This window comes from Cupressus sempervirens, chromosome 2 (assembly GCF_028749045.1).
Source record: "Cupressus sempervirens isolate cs-2001-9-10 chromosome 2, ASM2874904v1, whole genome shotgun sequence".
Lineage (NCBI taxonomy): Eukaryota > Viridiplantae > Streptophyta > Pinopsida > Cupressales > Cupressaceae > Cupressus > Cupressus sempervirens.
This window is the reverse complement of record NC_143119.1, coordinates 288,564,379-288,581,995: the sequence shown is the minus strand read 5'-3', so window position 1 is coordinate 288,581,995 and position 17,617 is coordinate 288,564,379. Positions and strand designations below refer to the sequence as shown.

Genomic DNA, 17,617 nt, shown 5'->3' with positions numbered 1-17,617 from the left:
AGCTACCACTTGCAACATAAAGTACATTACCCTTACCATAATCCCTCCAAGGGTCATCAAATTCCTGTGGTTAGGTTCCAAGATAGGGGCATTTTTATTTACAAACCTTAAGATTGCTAGTGAAGTGCAACTTCAAGCTTGATTTTGATTAACAAGCCATAGCTCCCAATCAATGGAGACAACTATGCAATAATGAAGAATTCAATGAAATCTAACATTTACAATAAAATAAACTACTATTCAATCCAAACTGGAAAGGATGCTTGAGTTGCAATGGACTGTACAGAAAATGCAAGAAATATCACGATATTTAAAATTGCAAGCAATATGTCTTCTGATCTCCAAGCTCAGTACAATTGATGTAGGGTCCATATATAGACCTTCTAACCATTTTCCAACTCAATGAAAGTATCCATAACTGATTTGACCCCAAATTGGAAAATGTTGCATTCTTGCTTGAGCAACATTGTCAATGTTGCAAAGTTGTCATTCCACTTTTTTTTGTCAACTTTGCTTCCCAAGGTGCAACCTTGTTACCTTTTGATGCAGTTTTGATTCTTATGACTCCTAAGTCCTTAAATCGAAGTTGACTCAAACTACCCTTGCTAGCTGCAAAATAGGACAAGTGCCATACTTTGACAACTATGATAACTTTTGTCCTGATTGACACAAACATGTCAAAAAGACATCAAATGTAACCAAAACATCTAATGGGCTTTTCACTTGTCTTTATTACATTCAAGACTACATTTAGGGTCTCCAAGCCAAAATTGAGGGTACATCCCCAAAACATTAGGTGCTGCTGCACCTGTCTACCTGGCATTGAGATTAGGTTTTGTAATAATATATTTGAGTCCCATATGATCTGTTTGTTGGATGTTTGGTTGAGCATGTTAGAGATTTCTGATGTGTGCTAGCATTAATATTTCGTCATTGATGTCAACATACTATTGCTGTTGCAGATAGTGTATTGTCCTTATTCAGTTCAGATGATTTGTGACGTTCTAATAATATATTGAAGATCTATTTCTGCTATACTTGTTGGAGTTTTTGATATCTCTGTTGATGACTGGATCGAACTTACAAAGGTTCGCCTGATTGTTTGAGAGGGCTATGATTGATTTGTTGGTTCTTGGTGTTACAGTGTTTCACTGTTCACTGGTTGAATATTCTCTTTGGTATGTATTGAATTTGACAATTTAGAGGTTGTGAAGCTGGTGTTTATATTGGGAGATATCGTTGTGTGACCATTGTGTGCTCAACTATTGGTCATGATTCAGAGTACAAGCTATCTTTTGTTATAACAATGTTTGTTGCTTCAGTGTTCATGTTGATTAGTGCTGGAAATGGGTTTGGATTTCGAGTTGGAGATGATGTGAAGGTTTTGGGTGGTTTTCATGCTACTTGTTGGTGTTCTTGGATTGTGTGAATGATCAGAGTGCTTGTTTGCATTGATTGAGAAGATCAGATTTGCTGATTTGATAGTGTGTTGCTGTTTATTCATTTAGGTCTTGGGCAACTTGATGGAGTAACCTGTTGTGATTCTTGGTGTTGCTTTGGCAACACCGTTGTGTGTTCATGGTTGTTGATTTTGGTCCTATCTAAGTCTTGGCAACTTGATTTGGATCACATAGGAGATTGAACATAATGATTATATCTTTTATTGTTGTAGGTCATGGCCAACCTAGTTGATGTTTAATCTTTGTAATTTGTATAAATGAGAGAACATTTTGTAATTGTGAGATATATGAGATGGTGTGAATGTAAGGAGAGATGTTGGTATTTGTATTCTGCATTTGAGGCAGAAATTGTACTTCCTTGGAATTGTATTGACATTGGAGATTTTATTAATCAATTCGATTGTAATGGACAATATGTCCACCTTCTTGTTTGTTGTTGTATTATGAGCAGTGTGCTATGGGCGGTGAGCCTGTAGATTGGGCGGTAAGCCTATGGATGCAAATGCATTCTTTTGTTCTTTATTTCGCTCTTAATTGGAAAATTAATTTTAGCTGAGTACATTCATCTTGTGGGTTTGACTACTACAAGATTTTTCCCTATCCGGGTTTCCCCAAGAATAAATTTGGTGTTATTGTGTTATGTGTTGTGGATCTTGCATTATTGTTTATCATTTTGATTTGAGATTTGTTAAGTGGTTTGAAGTTATATTTGGGATTCAACTACTTTACCCATCCACTTAGTAGTGATTGCCTCCTTCTAGGCTTAACACTCTTTTCAACTCAAATGGCTTACCCAATAGGTTATGTCTCTAGATTTGCAAGGCATGTTACCATCATAGTCAATTCTAGATCGTGAGGTGCATAATTATTTCATGTTGTTTGAAGTTCCTGAACTCATATGTGCCACTACTTGGCCATTCTGCATGAACACACTACCTAAACCTTTACATGATGCATTTGTAATCATAGTGAATTGTCCATTTGGATCAAGTATAACCAAAATATGGGCTGAAGTGTGTTTCTGTTTGAAAATATGAAAGCCCTTTGTGTAATAACCGCAATCGGTTATAACTTCATCAAACACAAAATTATTTTATAATTTAGTTGTTTGACATTTCGTCAAACACTTTGCAAGCAAGCTTTGATACCTTGCTGGCTCTCAAACAATCTATACCAAAGAAATGATTTATTTATTTTTTGTTTTTGAGGTTTTGCAGTTTATGATACAACAATATAGCAAAAAAATAGAAGATATTACAATAATAATTTCAACTCAAATATTTGGATATTACATAGGGAATATATAGCTGAAAATTCCAGAATTTAATATCAACTTAGGTATTGAGTATTTTCAGAAAATACCAACAACCCAATTGATAAAATATCCCCTATTATCTAAATCAACAATACGTAGAAAAATTAAAAGTTACAATCCATGAACTTACAGGTAAGACATGTTTTGAAACCCTTTGAAATGAAGTCTAGTGGCAGAAAAAGAAGTTTCCAACAAACAAATGCAACTGCTGATATGTAAAATTCTGCTCCCAAAGTGCAGATAGAAAATAATGCCTAGCAGCAAATGTAAATGGATGCTCAACCAATTCCAAATGAACCAGCACCCAACTGCTCTCAACAACAGTAATAACAGCATAAAAAGACGCCAAATTCCAAATTCCCAACACTACAGTATCTCCCAACCACAATGTATACAGCAATGGAGATAAAGATCAATTCTTAGAAAACTAATTCACAATACCTCAGCTGTGAATTACAATGAACTTCTCAAGAACAAACCCTTATACTTTAGCAAGGGCACAAAAAAATTCAGACTTCAGAAATGTCACAAAGACGAAAAAACAAAATAAGATAATCAAATAATTGGATCCTTTTTTCATCAAATGTCCTCATATTTATAATCTCCAAATGCCACCAATTTCCTAAAATAACTCCACTTACACAACATTAAAATATAATAAAGTGACATTAATATAATTTATTAATTGCTTTTGGCTCCAAACATGGCCTTTTCCACCATAACTTAATATTTTGACATGCAAGGCCATTGTTTCTTGTTTCTACAATTTAAAACTTATTGTCTCGGTTCCAACGAACTATGATACTGAGGTGACTAACCAACAACACCAACAAAAATAGAAACCTCAATGTATTTAGATGAATAATAATAATTCACCCGTCTTGCGAAAACAATTGAAGCATCAGAATGGAAATTTGACAACACCAAAGTGATCTTGATGATGAAAGATGATGAATGAACTTGACAGGGTGACTTACTATAATTAGATGCTCCCTCCAAGATTCTTGGAGCCCAAACTGGAAGCCCAAAATAAAAACTAATAGCATCACACAACTCCTCTAACTCAACTGAGCTCATCAGAACCAACAGGTTGACTTACTATAAATAGTAAGTCCCTCAAATGGAGCCAAAACACACCATAGGCTGCTGAAAAGTCTATAACCCCACAACTGAGACCCTCAATTCCCACTATCAGCTCATGAGGGTCGCGATGGTGAACTGACAAAGCCAACTGCAGAACCTGCTAAAAATGGGGGCATTACACTCTCGCTTAATATTCCTTTCATATTTCTTCCCTATTCTCTGAAGTGATGTAAGCGGTCCTGCTATTTTTGAGAAACCCTCCACAAATTTCCTGTAATAGCTAGTAAGTACCACAAAACTTCCGACCTCCCACACATTATGAGGTTGCTAATCTATAATAGCCTCAATCTTATCTAGGTCAACTGCAATTCCATCTACATAAATGATTTCACCTAGATAATGTGTCTTTTCCTGGTAAAAAGAGTGCTTGGATAGCTTAGCATATAATTTCCTATCTCTCATTTGTTATAAAACTATTTGTAAATGTTCTTCATGCATCCACCATTTTGTTTACCGCCTTGATATTTCCTTTGGTAGTAACTAATGAAAGTGTGAGGTCTTTGGCTCCTACTAATTATAGGCATCTTTCATAGTTTTTTTTCTTTCTGCTTGATGGCCTTTTCAAAAGCTAGGTCCATCATTTCTGGCTTATGCATATCAACATTTGTTCCCACTTCCAGTTGCAACCCTAATATGGATTTGCAAATTTTAAATCGCTCCTCCAAATGATATTGAGGAACATGCTTGACAAAATGACAAAACTTCTCATGACACTATGCAATTGCCAATACACCTTGTATCAAGTTCTCAAATTCATTCAACTTCATTTCAAAATACAATTAAGACAACCATCTCTTGTGGAAAAATTTGTAAGAATGCCTCTCAAGTGATCTCTCTAGGCTATAACTACAGGATGAAATTAAAATCAGTTGTCTACATTTTTCAATATTCAAAGATGCGTGATTAAGTCTACATGGAAATATTTTATTATTACGAGTTTTGGACATTTCACATAATGGCATTGGCTTTATCCTATCTGAATGAAGCTATACTTCAACACTCCCTCTCCGCGAGGGAGGATATGGTCAATTTCTCAATCTCAATAGTTTCATATTTGAGTTTGCATAAAAAATGCTTATCAACAAGTATATCCTTTTAAGAATATAGATTATCTAATTTCCAAGATATTTTGGGACAAGAACATAGTCTGTTAGATAATCAATCTTGATCTCAAAAACAATATAGTGTTAACAAGAATCATGATCTTTGACTCACTCTAGGACTAAAGTAGTCTATCATGATTCACTTATTGTCATGATTTACGACACAGTTTGGGACAACAAGTTAACATAGTCTATGATGGCAATGGATCAAGAACTCAAGAAATTAACAACACAAGTAGCATCACGATTTCTGACTCATTCTGGGACAACAACTTAATGATGTCAATTATGATGCTTTTGTTATCATAATTTTTGACACATTTTGAGATAAAAACTTAATGAAGTCTTATGATAACAGGTTAATCTATTGTTAAGGTTGTCACCCTACAATAAAGACCTTACATCCAATCCAATTAAAGATCATCACCTTTCATAAAATTATACACATGTGCACAGTAGTAACTCTTAACATAAAAAGAGATATATACATATATATTAAACAAAGACTTAATCTCAGGAGTTACATTTACGTCTTAGTCGTACCAAGTTTACCTCTGAAATATTCTACTTTTAATTTTGCAAGAGGTTTGGTAAATATGTCTGTAGTTTGCTCTTCAATGCTGATATATACCAACTTGATAACATTTCTATCCACCATATCTTTGATGTGGTGATAGGGAATTTCTATGTGCTTCGCTCTGTTATGGAAGACTAGATTTATTGAGAGTTTAATGTAGTTTGGTTATTGCAATGTATAACAGTGGGATTTAGGGGTTTCCCAAATAGTCCAACCAGTAACTTCTTTAACCATATTGCTTCTTGAGCTCCCATAGATGCCGTTATGTACTTTTCTTTAGTAGAACTCTGAGCAACTGTAGATTGTTTCCTACTAAACCAAGATACCATAGCAGACCCAAGATTAAAACATCATCTTGCAGTGCTTTTCCGATTAGTAGAATTGTCGACCTAGTTAGAATTTGAATACCCTTGAAGTTGTAACTTAACATTGTCATATTTTAGGCCAAGTCCAATAGTGCCTCATAAGTAGCTCAAAATGTGCTTAGCTGCCATGAGATGGATCTTCTTAGGTTCACACATAAATTGACTTAATGCATTTGTAGCATAACAAATATCAGGGCGGGCATTCACCAAGTACATTAGAGATCCAATTATGTATCTGTAGTATGTAGGATGTGTGGCTTCAGATTCAAATGCTTTACTTTTGAGCTTATGAAAAATTTTCTCCATAGGTTTGGATAATGGTTTGCAATTCATCATGCCAAATTTGTTCCATATATCAATAGTATACTTGGTTTAGGAAAATATAGTTTTCCTTTTGCCATACTTTCAATCCCAAAAATAGTGTAAGAGACCTAAATTTTTCATTTCAAATTCAGATGTAAGGTCTTGTTTACACTTTGCAATAAGGTGATCTTCCCCTTTTATTAGAAGATCATCAACATAGAGAACAAGTATTAGCATATCACTCTCTGATATTTTGAATTATATATTAGGATCTGCTTCATTTTTTGAGTATTCTAGTTTGATAAGGCAACTATTTATTCTCTCATACCATGCCTTGGGGGCTTGTTTAAGGCCATAGAGAGCTTTCTTTAGTTTACATACATGTGTGTTCCTATCATGGATAACAAACCCTTCTGGTTGTTCTAGGTATACTTCATCAATGACACCAATTAGAAATGTCGTCTTTACATCCATCTGATGTATCTTCCACCCTTTGGATGCAAGAATTGCAATGATGGTTTTGACAGATGTATATTGGGAACAAGGGAAAATGTTTCTTCATAATCAATTCCAACCTTTTGAGAGAATCCTTTGGCCACAAATATGGCTGTGTTTTTCAATATTACCATCAAGTGCCTATTTAATTTTGAATAGCCATTTTGAGGAGACAACGGATTTATGTTTGGGTCTTGATACAATGTCGCAAACATCATTTTTAAAAATGGATTGGTATTCCTCAATCATGGCATCTTTCCAGGCTTGAGATTTTAGAGCTTCTTCAACATCTGAAGGTTCTGATTGAGTGGGCTCATTTATATGAGTGAGATAACATGAGTGACTTCTTGTCTTCTTATTTTCTCTAAATATTTCATCAGGAGCCACATTGTTTTCTTCAATAATTTTCCTTGCCCTTAATGGTCTTTTCTTGTTGGGTGGATTTGAGTCATACTTAGGGTTAGGAGTTGTGGGTCAAATGATCTTATGTACAAATCTCCCTCTCAATCATAGACCTTTCATTTGACTTTGAGATGGGATCATCATTTGGATCTTCTATATTTTTAGAAGTTTTATATGTAACATCTTCAAGCTGAACATCTCTACTGATTTCAATTGTCCTTGACCCTGGTATGTATACTTTGTAAGCTTTGGAAGATTCACTATTAGCATCAAATATGCCTTTCTTTCTTGAGGGCTCTAGTTTTGTCCTTTTCTCTTTAGGAATATGAATGTATACAAGGCATCTAAAGGTTCTTAGGAGACTTAGATCAAGTTTGTTTCTTGAGAAGACTTCTTTAGCTGTAACATTCTCTAGAAATGAATGAGGGCATCTATTTTGAATGTATACCGCTATATTGAAGGCTTCAACCTAGAATGTTATGTGAAGATTTTGATCATGCATTGTGGCCTTAGTTGCTTCACTAATGGTTTTGTTCTTCCTTTCTGCCACTTCATTATGTTGAGGATTATATGGTAATGTATACTCCCTCTTAATACCAACAGATATGCAAAATTCTTTAAATTTTTCAGAAATGTATTCTCCTCCATTGTTAGATCTTAGAATTTTAATTTTCTTCGCAGTTTGATTTTTGACGAAGGCTTTAAATTCTTTGAATTTAGATAGAACTTCATTTGATACTTTTAGTTTTAGGAAATAGATCCAGGTTTTCCTGGAATAATCATCGAGAAAGACGATATAATAAACATATCCCCCTAGGGAAGGTACTGACATTGGTCATCACAAGTCAGTATGAATGAGTTCAAGTATAATCTTTGATTTGTGTTCACTATGAGGGAAGGATGTTTTAGAGTTCTTTATTAATGCACAACCTTTACATATTCCATCATGTTCAGTTTTTAGGTTAGGTATGCCTTTCACAATCTTTTCTATGGAGGGTAGAAGTAGAAGTTTAGAACACATAAATGTAGGTGACCTAGTCTTCTATGCCGAATCTCACAGCTCTTTACAACTTCATGATTCAAGGCTAGATTTTGAGAGTTACACAGTACCCATGATACCCATACCCATGATCTACTAGGCCCGAAATAGAGACTAGTTTTCCCTTGATACTTGGTACAAATAGAACATTTTTTAGTTTTAGAGTAACTCCAGATTTCAGTTGAACTGAACAGGTTTCAATTCCTTTCATAGGGTAAGTGAAGCTATCTCCTATTGTCACTTCTTTAGTTGAGTGTTCTTCGAAGGTCTCAAATTGATCTATAAATCTAGTTATGTGTCTAGATGCTCCGCCATCAATTATCCAAGTATTTTTATTAGAGTTTAACTCGATTGATAAGGCAAGGAAGAATAGTGAGTTTTCAGCTTCCTTGACTTCAGATATGTTGGCAACGACTTTTTTTCTTTTTGGACAATACATGTGAGTTTGTCCAAATTTGTCACGTTTGTAGAATTGAACTTTTGACAAATCTCTTTTCTTATAGTTTGATTTTTCTTTCCTCTTTTCTTCTTGAAATGTCTTTTCCTTTTAATGTTTGAATTGACATGTAAGCTTGAATTTCCTCCTCTTTATTAGGAATGATTCCTCTTGTAATCAATCGTGATTCTTCCTGAGTGCAGTCATTTTTGAGTTGGTCAAATTTTGTTAAAGTAGCACGTGCACTAATCCCTTGAACGAAGAATTCCCATGTATTTGGCAACCCTTTACGAGCTATCAATGATAATTCTTGACCATCTACATTGTTTCCAACTATAGAAAGTTGATCTCTTAATTATAATATTCTCCTAAAATATGATGTGACAGTTTCTCCTTTATTCATCTTAATATGAAGGAGTTGTGTTTCTAAGGTAAGCAATCTGCTTGCATTATTGATTTCATATGAATTTTGAATAGTCATGAACATCTCATATGCGTTTGTTGATTTTGCTATAAATGGAATAATGTGATCTTTTACAGAATCAATTACAATTTTCATAGCTTTATTGTTATGTCTTTTCCATATTGTTTTATGTGGCTCATTGTCAGGCGTAGTTTTGTTTTCTTCCACATATTGTTCTAACTCAAGCTCTTTAAGAACAATCATGGTTTGTATTCTCCAAGATACGAGGTTTGATGCTCCATCGAATCTGTGTTCTAACTTGACTACGTTCACCATGTTTGCACTTTTGAATAGTTTTTAAATTATTCAGAGATCTTGGGAGATGATTTCACAATTTCTTTTAAACTCTATCTACCAACTAGGCTCTGATACCAGGTTAAGGAATATAAGATCTGTGATAGAGTTTTCATTTTAATTTATAAATCAGTTATCAGAGACTTCTTGATAATAGTACTGCAATTGTATGGATACAGAGAATATATATATATAATGTATGTGTTCCTCTGAAATTCCAATCTGTACTTCATATTGCACACTACTAATAATTTCCAACTTGCGGTGACTGCAGATATAAAAGAGATGATCGCTGGTAAATAGCAGATGCAATGGATAGTAAGATTGCCACGTAATTGATATGTTCTCCATTGCATCAATTCAAAATAAATATTAAAGGGAATAGTCACATGTATATAAAGACATGACGCTACATGCTATGTAGCGTCATGTCCCTACATAAATATAATTAAACCATTACTAAACTCAATTAATAGGACAAGAACATTATACTAGTGAAGGCCCGATCTAAGTCTGGGCAATTCTCAAGGCACACCTGATAATTCTGGGTGCTCATATACAATGTAAACCCAATACTATTCTGAGCATCCACAATAATATTATTGCAATACTGATTGGATGATAATATGGATGCGTCAATGACATTACTGTCATATTATCAAATGCTTGATGACGGATAAAATAATCCAGCATATAATTATGCAGCCCGATCTGGGCTTGATAATACTGCATTAGATAGCTTAATCTGATCTGTGATGTGAGTATGTGAAGGAGATCAAAACACACACACACACACACACATACATACATACATACATGTATGTATGTATGTATGGACATATACATACATATATGTATGTGTAGTAAATACAGTTCACATACTGGCATCAGCTTTATCAGATCCGACTGAAGCAAGGTTGCATGGGTACGTGGGTATGGGAACGGGAACGGGTACGGATACGGATACGAGTACGCATATTTTTCAAAATATGGGACGGGGGTACGTGTGTATGTCTAATTTTTTCTATATAATTAATATTTAATAGAAAATATAAAAATCAAAATATCTGTCATGAGTCATGACATTGAGCATTCAAAACAAGAAATTTGAAAATATGAGCCATAAGTCAAAAAGGAAAAAGAAAAAAAGGAAATTATATATATATATATATATATATATATATATATATATATATATATATATATATATATGCATGCTATTGCTGAATGTTTAAAGTATTTTTCATAATAGGGGACGGAGGTACTTGGGTATGTCAAACTTATTTAAAAATTATACTTTTATATTTATAAAAAATCTGAAATTATGAGTCATGACAATGGTTTTTCAAAACAAGAACAGTGATAAAGTTTGCAAATGCAATGTACTGTTTTCAGTTTCAGATTTGCTATATGTTTCAAATAATAATACATTATAAATGCTTAGATGCATAACAAAGAAGGCAGACTTTAAACATGAACAAGAGGATCCTAAACCATATGACAATGACATATTGCAAATGATAAACTTATGACTTGAACAGTGATAAAGTTTATTGTTAATGAGTATCAAAGTTTCAAACTGATTGGGTATTGAATTAAGTTTGATAAACAACAAGCTAATACAAAAACAAAAAACCAAAAAAAAAAAAATCAGAATCTTAATCAAGGTCCTTAGCTATGATGCTCTCCACCGAGTACCCAGTACATGGGATACGTGTACTCGGTACTTGGGTATGTGGGTACGAGTACCAGGGGTGTGGGTACGAGCACCCATGCAACCTTGGACTGAAGCTATACTTTACCAAGGACGACCTTAATTGTCAGGATGCCCAGGTTCCTTGCACCTCCTGTTTGAGTTCTCTTAGGTGCAAACTAGCTTTATACAAACAGCATTTTAGACAGGTCAATGGGGATTGTTTTGTGTATGTCTAGGTTCCTTGGACCTCTTCTTTGAATTCTCTTAGCTCCAATCTAGCTTTCTAGGGTGAACATTCCTTACAGGATGCTGGGATCATTGTTTAGCATACCTATCTTTATTATGGTTGGTCTCATGATTTGAGTATTATTACCCTTGTCATGTTGCTAGCGTGTTCTTGACAATTTTGTGTTCAGATAGAGCACAATATTTTACATAGTGAAATAAATTGCCACCTTTCTTCTCTCCAAGAGTTTTGAGTTGGGCATTTTATTTTCTTTTGTCCACTGTACTATGAAATTTGATGGAGGTATTACTATTTATAGATGGATTCTAGTGGTTTTCTTCCCCACATTCTTATGCTACCCTAGCTAGAGATGCTTGGCCCATCTTCTTTGTGAGTTTATTATGTTTAAGCATAGATATCTTTTTGGTGTTTTAGATCTACTATATTGATTACTTCTTTTAACTCATCATAGATGTTAGAGGCATTATGCAGTATGCACCATTTGGATACTATTGATTGACATACAAACAACAATATGTCAGTGAGTTGTTGGTTATCCTTGTCTATAATGAATTCTTTTGCCACCTCAACTTTTATTCTAATGTTTGTGGCTTTATATCTTCTCAATGTTGGGAATACCCTTATACTCTTCTATGACATAGATCACGTTGGAAAACTTGCTTCAAGTAATAGGAGAGTTTCTATGTGGAATTTCCTACTTACAAGGATTGGCCAACCCGAATCCCATAGCCTTAGCCTTTCTATGATGGGCATGGTCAGACACTACATTGGGACTCTATAGTTACCAATGTTAATATTGTTTGGCTTCTCTAACAATTCACATAATACTAATATTTGAGGATTTTGATTTTCCATTAGGACAATCTCCATTGTCTTCCATTGCTTTGTAGAGTTTTCCTTTTGCATTATTATTTAGTTGTATTTTTTTTCGGGCTGCTCTTTTTAGGTTAATCCTTGTGTGTCTTTTTTTTTTTTCCTGGTTTTCTTACTTTGTTGTATTTGCTTCAAGTCTAGGGCCCCTTTTCCTAGTTCCTTGCTATTATACTTGTTTTGTGTTCTAGTCCCTTGACCTATTCCTGGTCATTTTTGGACACTATGTAATTTTGGTCTTTTTAAAATAAAAATTCCTGAACACCAAGCACAGATTAGAAATAATTTCATCTGTAAGGCTCCTAATGTCAACTGATGTTGAGTTTAATATTTGACAATTATTTTATGATAAGTAGGAGATATTTTCCACAGCAAGTCAAATTGTGATATTGCTATCAAGGTTTAGTAGTGTAGTTCTTGAGTCAAACTCATTGACCCATGTTTCATGAGTAATGGTTCACATGAACCCATCTCTCATGAGAATAAATGTAACACTTAGCACGCATTGGATCTAGGTGATGCTTAGAGAGGTTAAGCATCAAGACTTCCTGGGAGGTCACCCATCCCAATAGTACTCAAGCTCGAGCATGCTAGTACGGAGTTTCCTCCATGGTTAAACCCACTCTACTCGCACCCCCATTTGCAAAACCTTCACCAAGTGGTGTGTCTGATGAACCATTCATTAGAAAGCCCCTTAAGCTCATCAATTGATAAGTAGGAGATATTTTTCACAGCAGGTCAATTGTGATATTGCTATGAGGGTTTAACTGTGTAGTTCTTGAGTCAAACTCATTGACCCATGTTTCATTCCAAAAATTCTTCATTTGATTTTTAGAACTTTATGTATCGTGCTTCTATGCACCTTGTTAAGGATGTTCTTTACCAGAAGGTTGAGAGTTTTGAGAGATTCTTGTTTGGGTAGTTAGAAGTGGAGGGCTTGAGGCAATTCTGAGATGTATTAAGAATGGCATTTCCCAATTCTAGATTGTCTCCTCATGGAGTTCTATAAAAAAATGTGGTGATTCTATGAGGATTCTTAATTTATGTAGCCCTAAGCAAGCTATTAATCATTTGATTTTTTTCACCGCCTTACTGTTGTTTCAGGCTTTGTATTATATTTTTGGTGAATAGTATTTGTTAATAACTCTTGGAGTTTGACTGTCTTTTCCTAGTAATCTTGTAGTAATTTATTATTTGGAGCACTAATTCTTTAATTGATTTGGGCAAAATCACAGACATGGTCTTCCTATCAGGAAGAAGAGTGTGGAAGAGGTGCACGAAACAGCGAAGGTTCCGCCTTCTTGTCAGTTTATTGCAGCGGCTCTTAATAATGCTACAAATGATGAAGATCAGATTGATGTTAAAGGACAAAAAAGTCTGTCTAATTCTGTTGTTGGTGGAGGCGTAAATGTTCGCAAAACACGAATTATGAATTTTGTACATTCAGATCATATGTATCCAGGTTGGACTTAGTTTTGAACTCTTTCCTTTTTTAGTAATTTTATATCTGTTTCCTAATGATTAATCTCACGGTCACTCAATGTTCTTTTGCATATTGTTATCTGCAGGAAATAATGTTTTGGTACGTAGGTTTCGGGTTAGATTAGTAATGTGTGAACGTGCAAAGGATGGAATGGTGGAGGCTGTTGTGCAGTTTGGGGATGATCAAGATGAAGATTCTTTGAATTGTTGCCCACATGATGTTCTGCCTTCCTTGCCAAATACTGTAAGTTAAATGCACTTAGATTCCTTGCAACCAACTGGTTCACATTTTATTCATTGAAGATATGAAATTGTTGCTTTATCTCTTCCACATGGTGTGTGTGTGCTGTGCAGCATTGCGCAGATAGACTAGCTGTGCAATTTAATACTCTGGTAAGTGCTACAACTGACTTCATCCTTTGATTAAATCTTGAAATTTCCTTTTCTCTGATATATGATCTCTTGTATCTATCAATCCAGATGGAGAAGGATGGATATGAATTGATTGAAGATCAAGTTCAGCCCATTCAACAGCGCCAACAAATGTTACCTCCAAATGCATCTTCTACAACTCAATCCATGACTCCTGGTGCTTCTGCACTGGGAAATAATATGAATCAGTTGCCATCGTCGCCCCATGTAATGGCAAGTCAAAACATGGTGGGTTCTGCTGCTGTGTGCGGAATGCCGCCTCTAAGCTCATTGCCATTGTCATCGCCTAATGCTTTAGCTGCAGTACGAATGCCACCTCCAGGCAATGCTCCCAGCCGACAGCTATCGTCAAGCTTCTTGCAGAGTGGATTGGGTACATCAAAGTCACTGCAGCTTGATCCTGCTTCTGAGCTTGTAGCAGTGCAACAACAACATCAGCAGCACCAGATACAACAACAGCACCAACTGCAGCAACACCCACAACAACAGCTACAAAGGTCTCAGCAACTTGTAAATCCAAATCACCTAGCTCAGCTAAATTCTGCAAGCTTTAATTCAAATCAACAGATGAACTCAAAATTCATGAATAGTGCTCAGATGAAGATGCAGATGCTTCAGAAGCACCATCAGCATCAGCAGCAATTACAGAGGAAAGGTATCCTCCAAGGGGGTATGGGCAGTAACATTGGTAACATTGGGGTAGGGAATATAAGTGTCAACAGCATGAGTGGTGTTGGCATGCCTGTGAGTGGTCATAATATGGTTGGGCTAGGTGGAGGGATGAGTATGGGCATGCAAGGCGTAAATAACATTTCAGCATCCATGGGAGTCATGCCTAATTTAACCAATATCAATACACTCTCTGGTGTTGGCGGCATGGGACAGAACCTGGGCATTGGAAATATGCTTGAACATCAAATACGAGCTGGGAACATGAACACTCAGACAACATGGGATAGAGTACGCATGGGTCCGGGCAGAGGCCGTCCAGGTGCAATGGTAAATCCGTCCTTAAGAAGTATTGAGAATATGCCAGGTTTATCTGTCAGTAATCAAGGTCATGGTTCAGCGAATTTGGCAATACATGGACCACAACAAGGTAGGAACAACATGAGTTCTTTACAAAATAGGGGTATGAATCCTCCAAAAACAAGTGGCATGCATGGAGTCACTGGACAGAGCTTCTATCTGAACCAACAACTGAACAATCAATCCCAGCAAATTAATTCACAACAGATGAATCAGCAGCAGCAGTTGAATGTTCAGCAACAATTGAATATGGCACAACCACCGTCATCTCAACAGCCTTTGAGTTCACAACCTTTATTGAATGTTCAACATCAACTAAGCCAACAAATCAGTTCACAACAAATTAATTCCCAATCCCAATTAAATTCTCAGCAACAACTTAATGCACAACAATTAAACTCGCAACCACAGTTGAATCCTCAGCAGATGAATGCTTCCAATCTTGGTTCTTTAGCTTTAGGTCCTTCCAGCCCTCCACTTAGTTCTCAAACTTTGGGGTCTGTTGGTAGCATAACAAGCTCACCAATGGAGTTGCAGAGTGCAAACAGGGGAAATCCAATGACATCAGGACAATAAATTTGTAACCAAGGGGATGCTAACCATAGAAGAGCACATTTCTTTATTCATATCCTTTAAACCAGTTATTCTCACCAACCCATTCCAAACAGTGTCATTTTTTTCCAAGTTTAAGATATGAATCCAAGGACCTGTGGGATATGGGGCCATAGTGCACTCAAAATAAACATATCAAACATAGAAAAATTGTGTCCTCAAAATAGACAAAATCCTAATAGAAACTAGTTTACATGATACTATCTTGATGATTAAGGCAACTTCCTTTTTCACAAACTCTCTTTTGGAGGCAGCTTTCTTGTATATAAAGCATTCTAGCCAAATAGAATTTTGAATTTAATGTTCCTAAAGCTATTGTTGAGTTTATTTGAGACCTCTTGATGTATAAATTGATATTCCTAGAGCTTCATCAACCATCTAACAGATTGAACTTATGTAATTTAATTATTAAGCAAGGTTGCACGGGGACGGGTACTTGGTTACCTGTAAGGGTATGGGTACGGGTAATGTATTATTGTTTTCAGTTTCATATTTGCAATATGTTTGTAATAATATTATGTGACGAATGTTTAGATGCATAACATCAAAGGCAGACTTTAAACATGGACAAGAAGATCATAATTCATATAACAGTGACCTATTGCAAATGATAAACTTCTAACTTGCAGTGATATAGTTTACTGTTAATCAGTATTGTATCAAATATTCAAACTGATTGCATATTGAATTAAGCTTAATAAACAAGCAGCTGATACAGAAAAAAAAAACTGCAACAAAAATTTAAAATTTTTAATCAAGTTCCTTAGCTATGATGCTCTCCACTAAGTACCTGGTACTTAGGGCATGCATCTGATACTTGGGTACATGGGTACGCATCCTAGAGGTTGGGTACGCATACCCATTCAACCTAGTTATTAAGGATAATAAGAAAGTAAAAGCTAATGTTGAATTTTAAAATTGTGACACTTTGTAGTATACTTGAAATTGCTTTTACACAACCTAAATTATGTTTTGCAATAAAAACATTTATACTATTGATTTTGGATTTTTGTGTATATGGCATTGGCATATTCACACTTAAAACAATTTATAATTGTGCAATTGAAAAGATATGACAAGATTATGTTTAGTTTAACTTAGCTATATTATCTTCTTGTTGCCCCCTTGCCATACCCCATTGTCCAAGGACTATTTGTTGTTATCTAGAAATGAATCTCTCATGCTTCCCATCCCTAAGACTCCAAAAAAGGGAGGTCATCTGCTGCCCATGGTTGAACATCAAGATACAATGGATTTTAGTGCAAGCAACCTGTTCTGATATGGTTGGGTTGGGGGTAGCCTTGGGTTGTGGGGGAGCATTGAAGGCATTTATGTAGAATCCATATAGTTCAACCTCAAGGAAAGTTATGAGTATGCATATTGTGTTCTTTGTGAGAGATGTTTATAGTTAGTGCATGCTAGTAGACTGAATTTATGAAGTGGTCATATGTATCAACTAGTTCGTGCCTAGCCAGGGGTGTAATTGTCACATAATTGCAAACTGATACTCTTGTACATAGCTGAATATGTTAACTCAACATACTTTTTGATGAATAGATGAGTGCATACCAGAACTAGTAAAACCAACAAATTGAATAGAATGGAAGTTGGTCTAAGCCATCTCAATCATTGAGGTTCCTTTTCTTTTGGGCTCTTCCGAATTGTGCTACTGATCTAATTTATGCACATGTCTACTAGGCTATGGAACTGACATTAAAAGAGAATTCAGTGGTTGCAAATCTTCATCTAGAGGTAACTTTAGAAATTTGGTATGCATACTAGTTGACTAAAGTTTTTTGAAATCAACATTTATCTCAACAAATCTGCACCAAATGTGTATAATCCTACTTGTAG

General features: G+C 35.4%; 1 protein-coding gene across 1 annotated transcript in view; it reads left to right on the top strand.

Annotated features, from left to right (window-relative positions):
* LOC149572194 (protein PHYTOCHROME-DEPENDENT LATE-FLOWERING-like) overlaps positions 1 to 16,253 on the top strand; it is a 181,615-nt gene extending 165,362 nt beyond the window's left edge. Inside the window, exons 10-13 of the mRNA XM_089813458.1 lie at positions 13,444 to 13,670; positions 13,777 to 13,934; positions 14,045 to 14,083; positions 14,171 to 16,253. Coding sequence (XP_089669584.1) covers positions 13,444 to 13,670; positions 13,777 to 13,934; positions 14,045 to 14,083; positions 14,171 to 15,727 — 1,981 coding nt within the window. The 3' untranslated portion in view covers positions 15,728 to 16,253. The remainder of the gene's footprint in view (positions 1 to 13,443; positions 13,671 to 13,776; positions 13,935 to 14,044; positions 14,084 to 14,170) is intronic.
* The last annotated feature ends 1,364 nt before the right edge of the window (positions 16,254 to 17,617 follow it).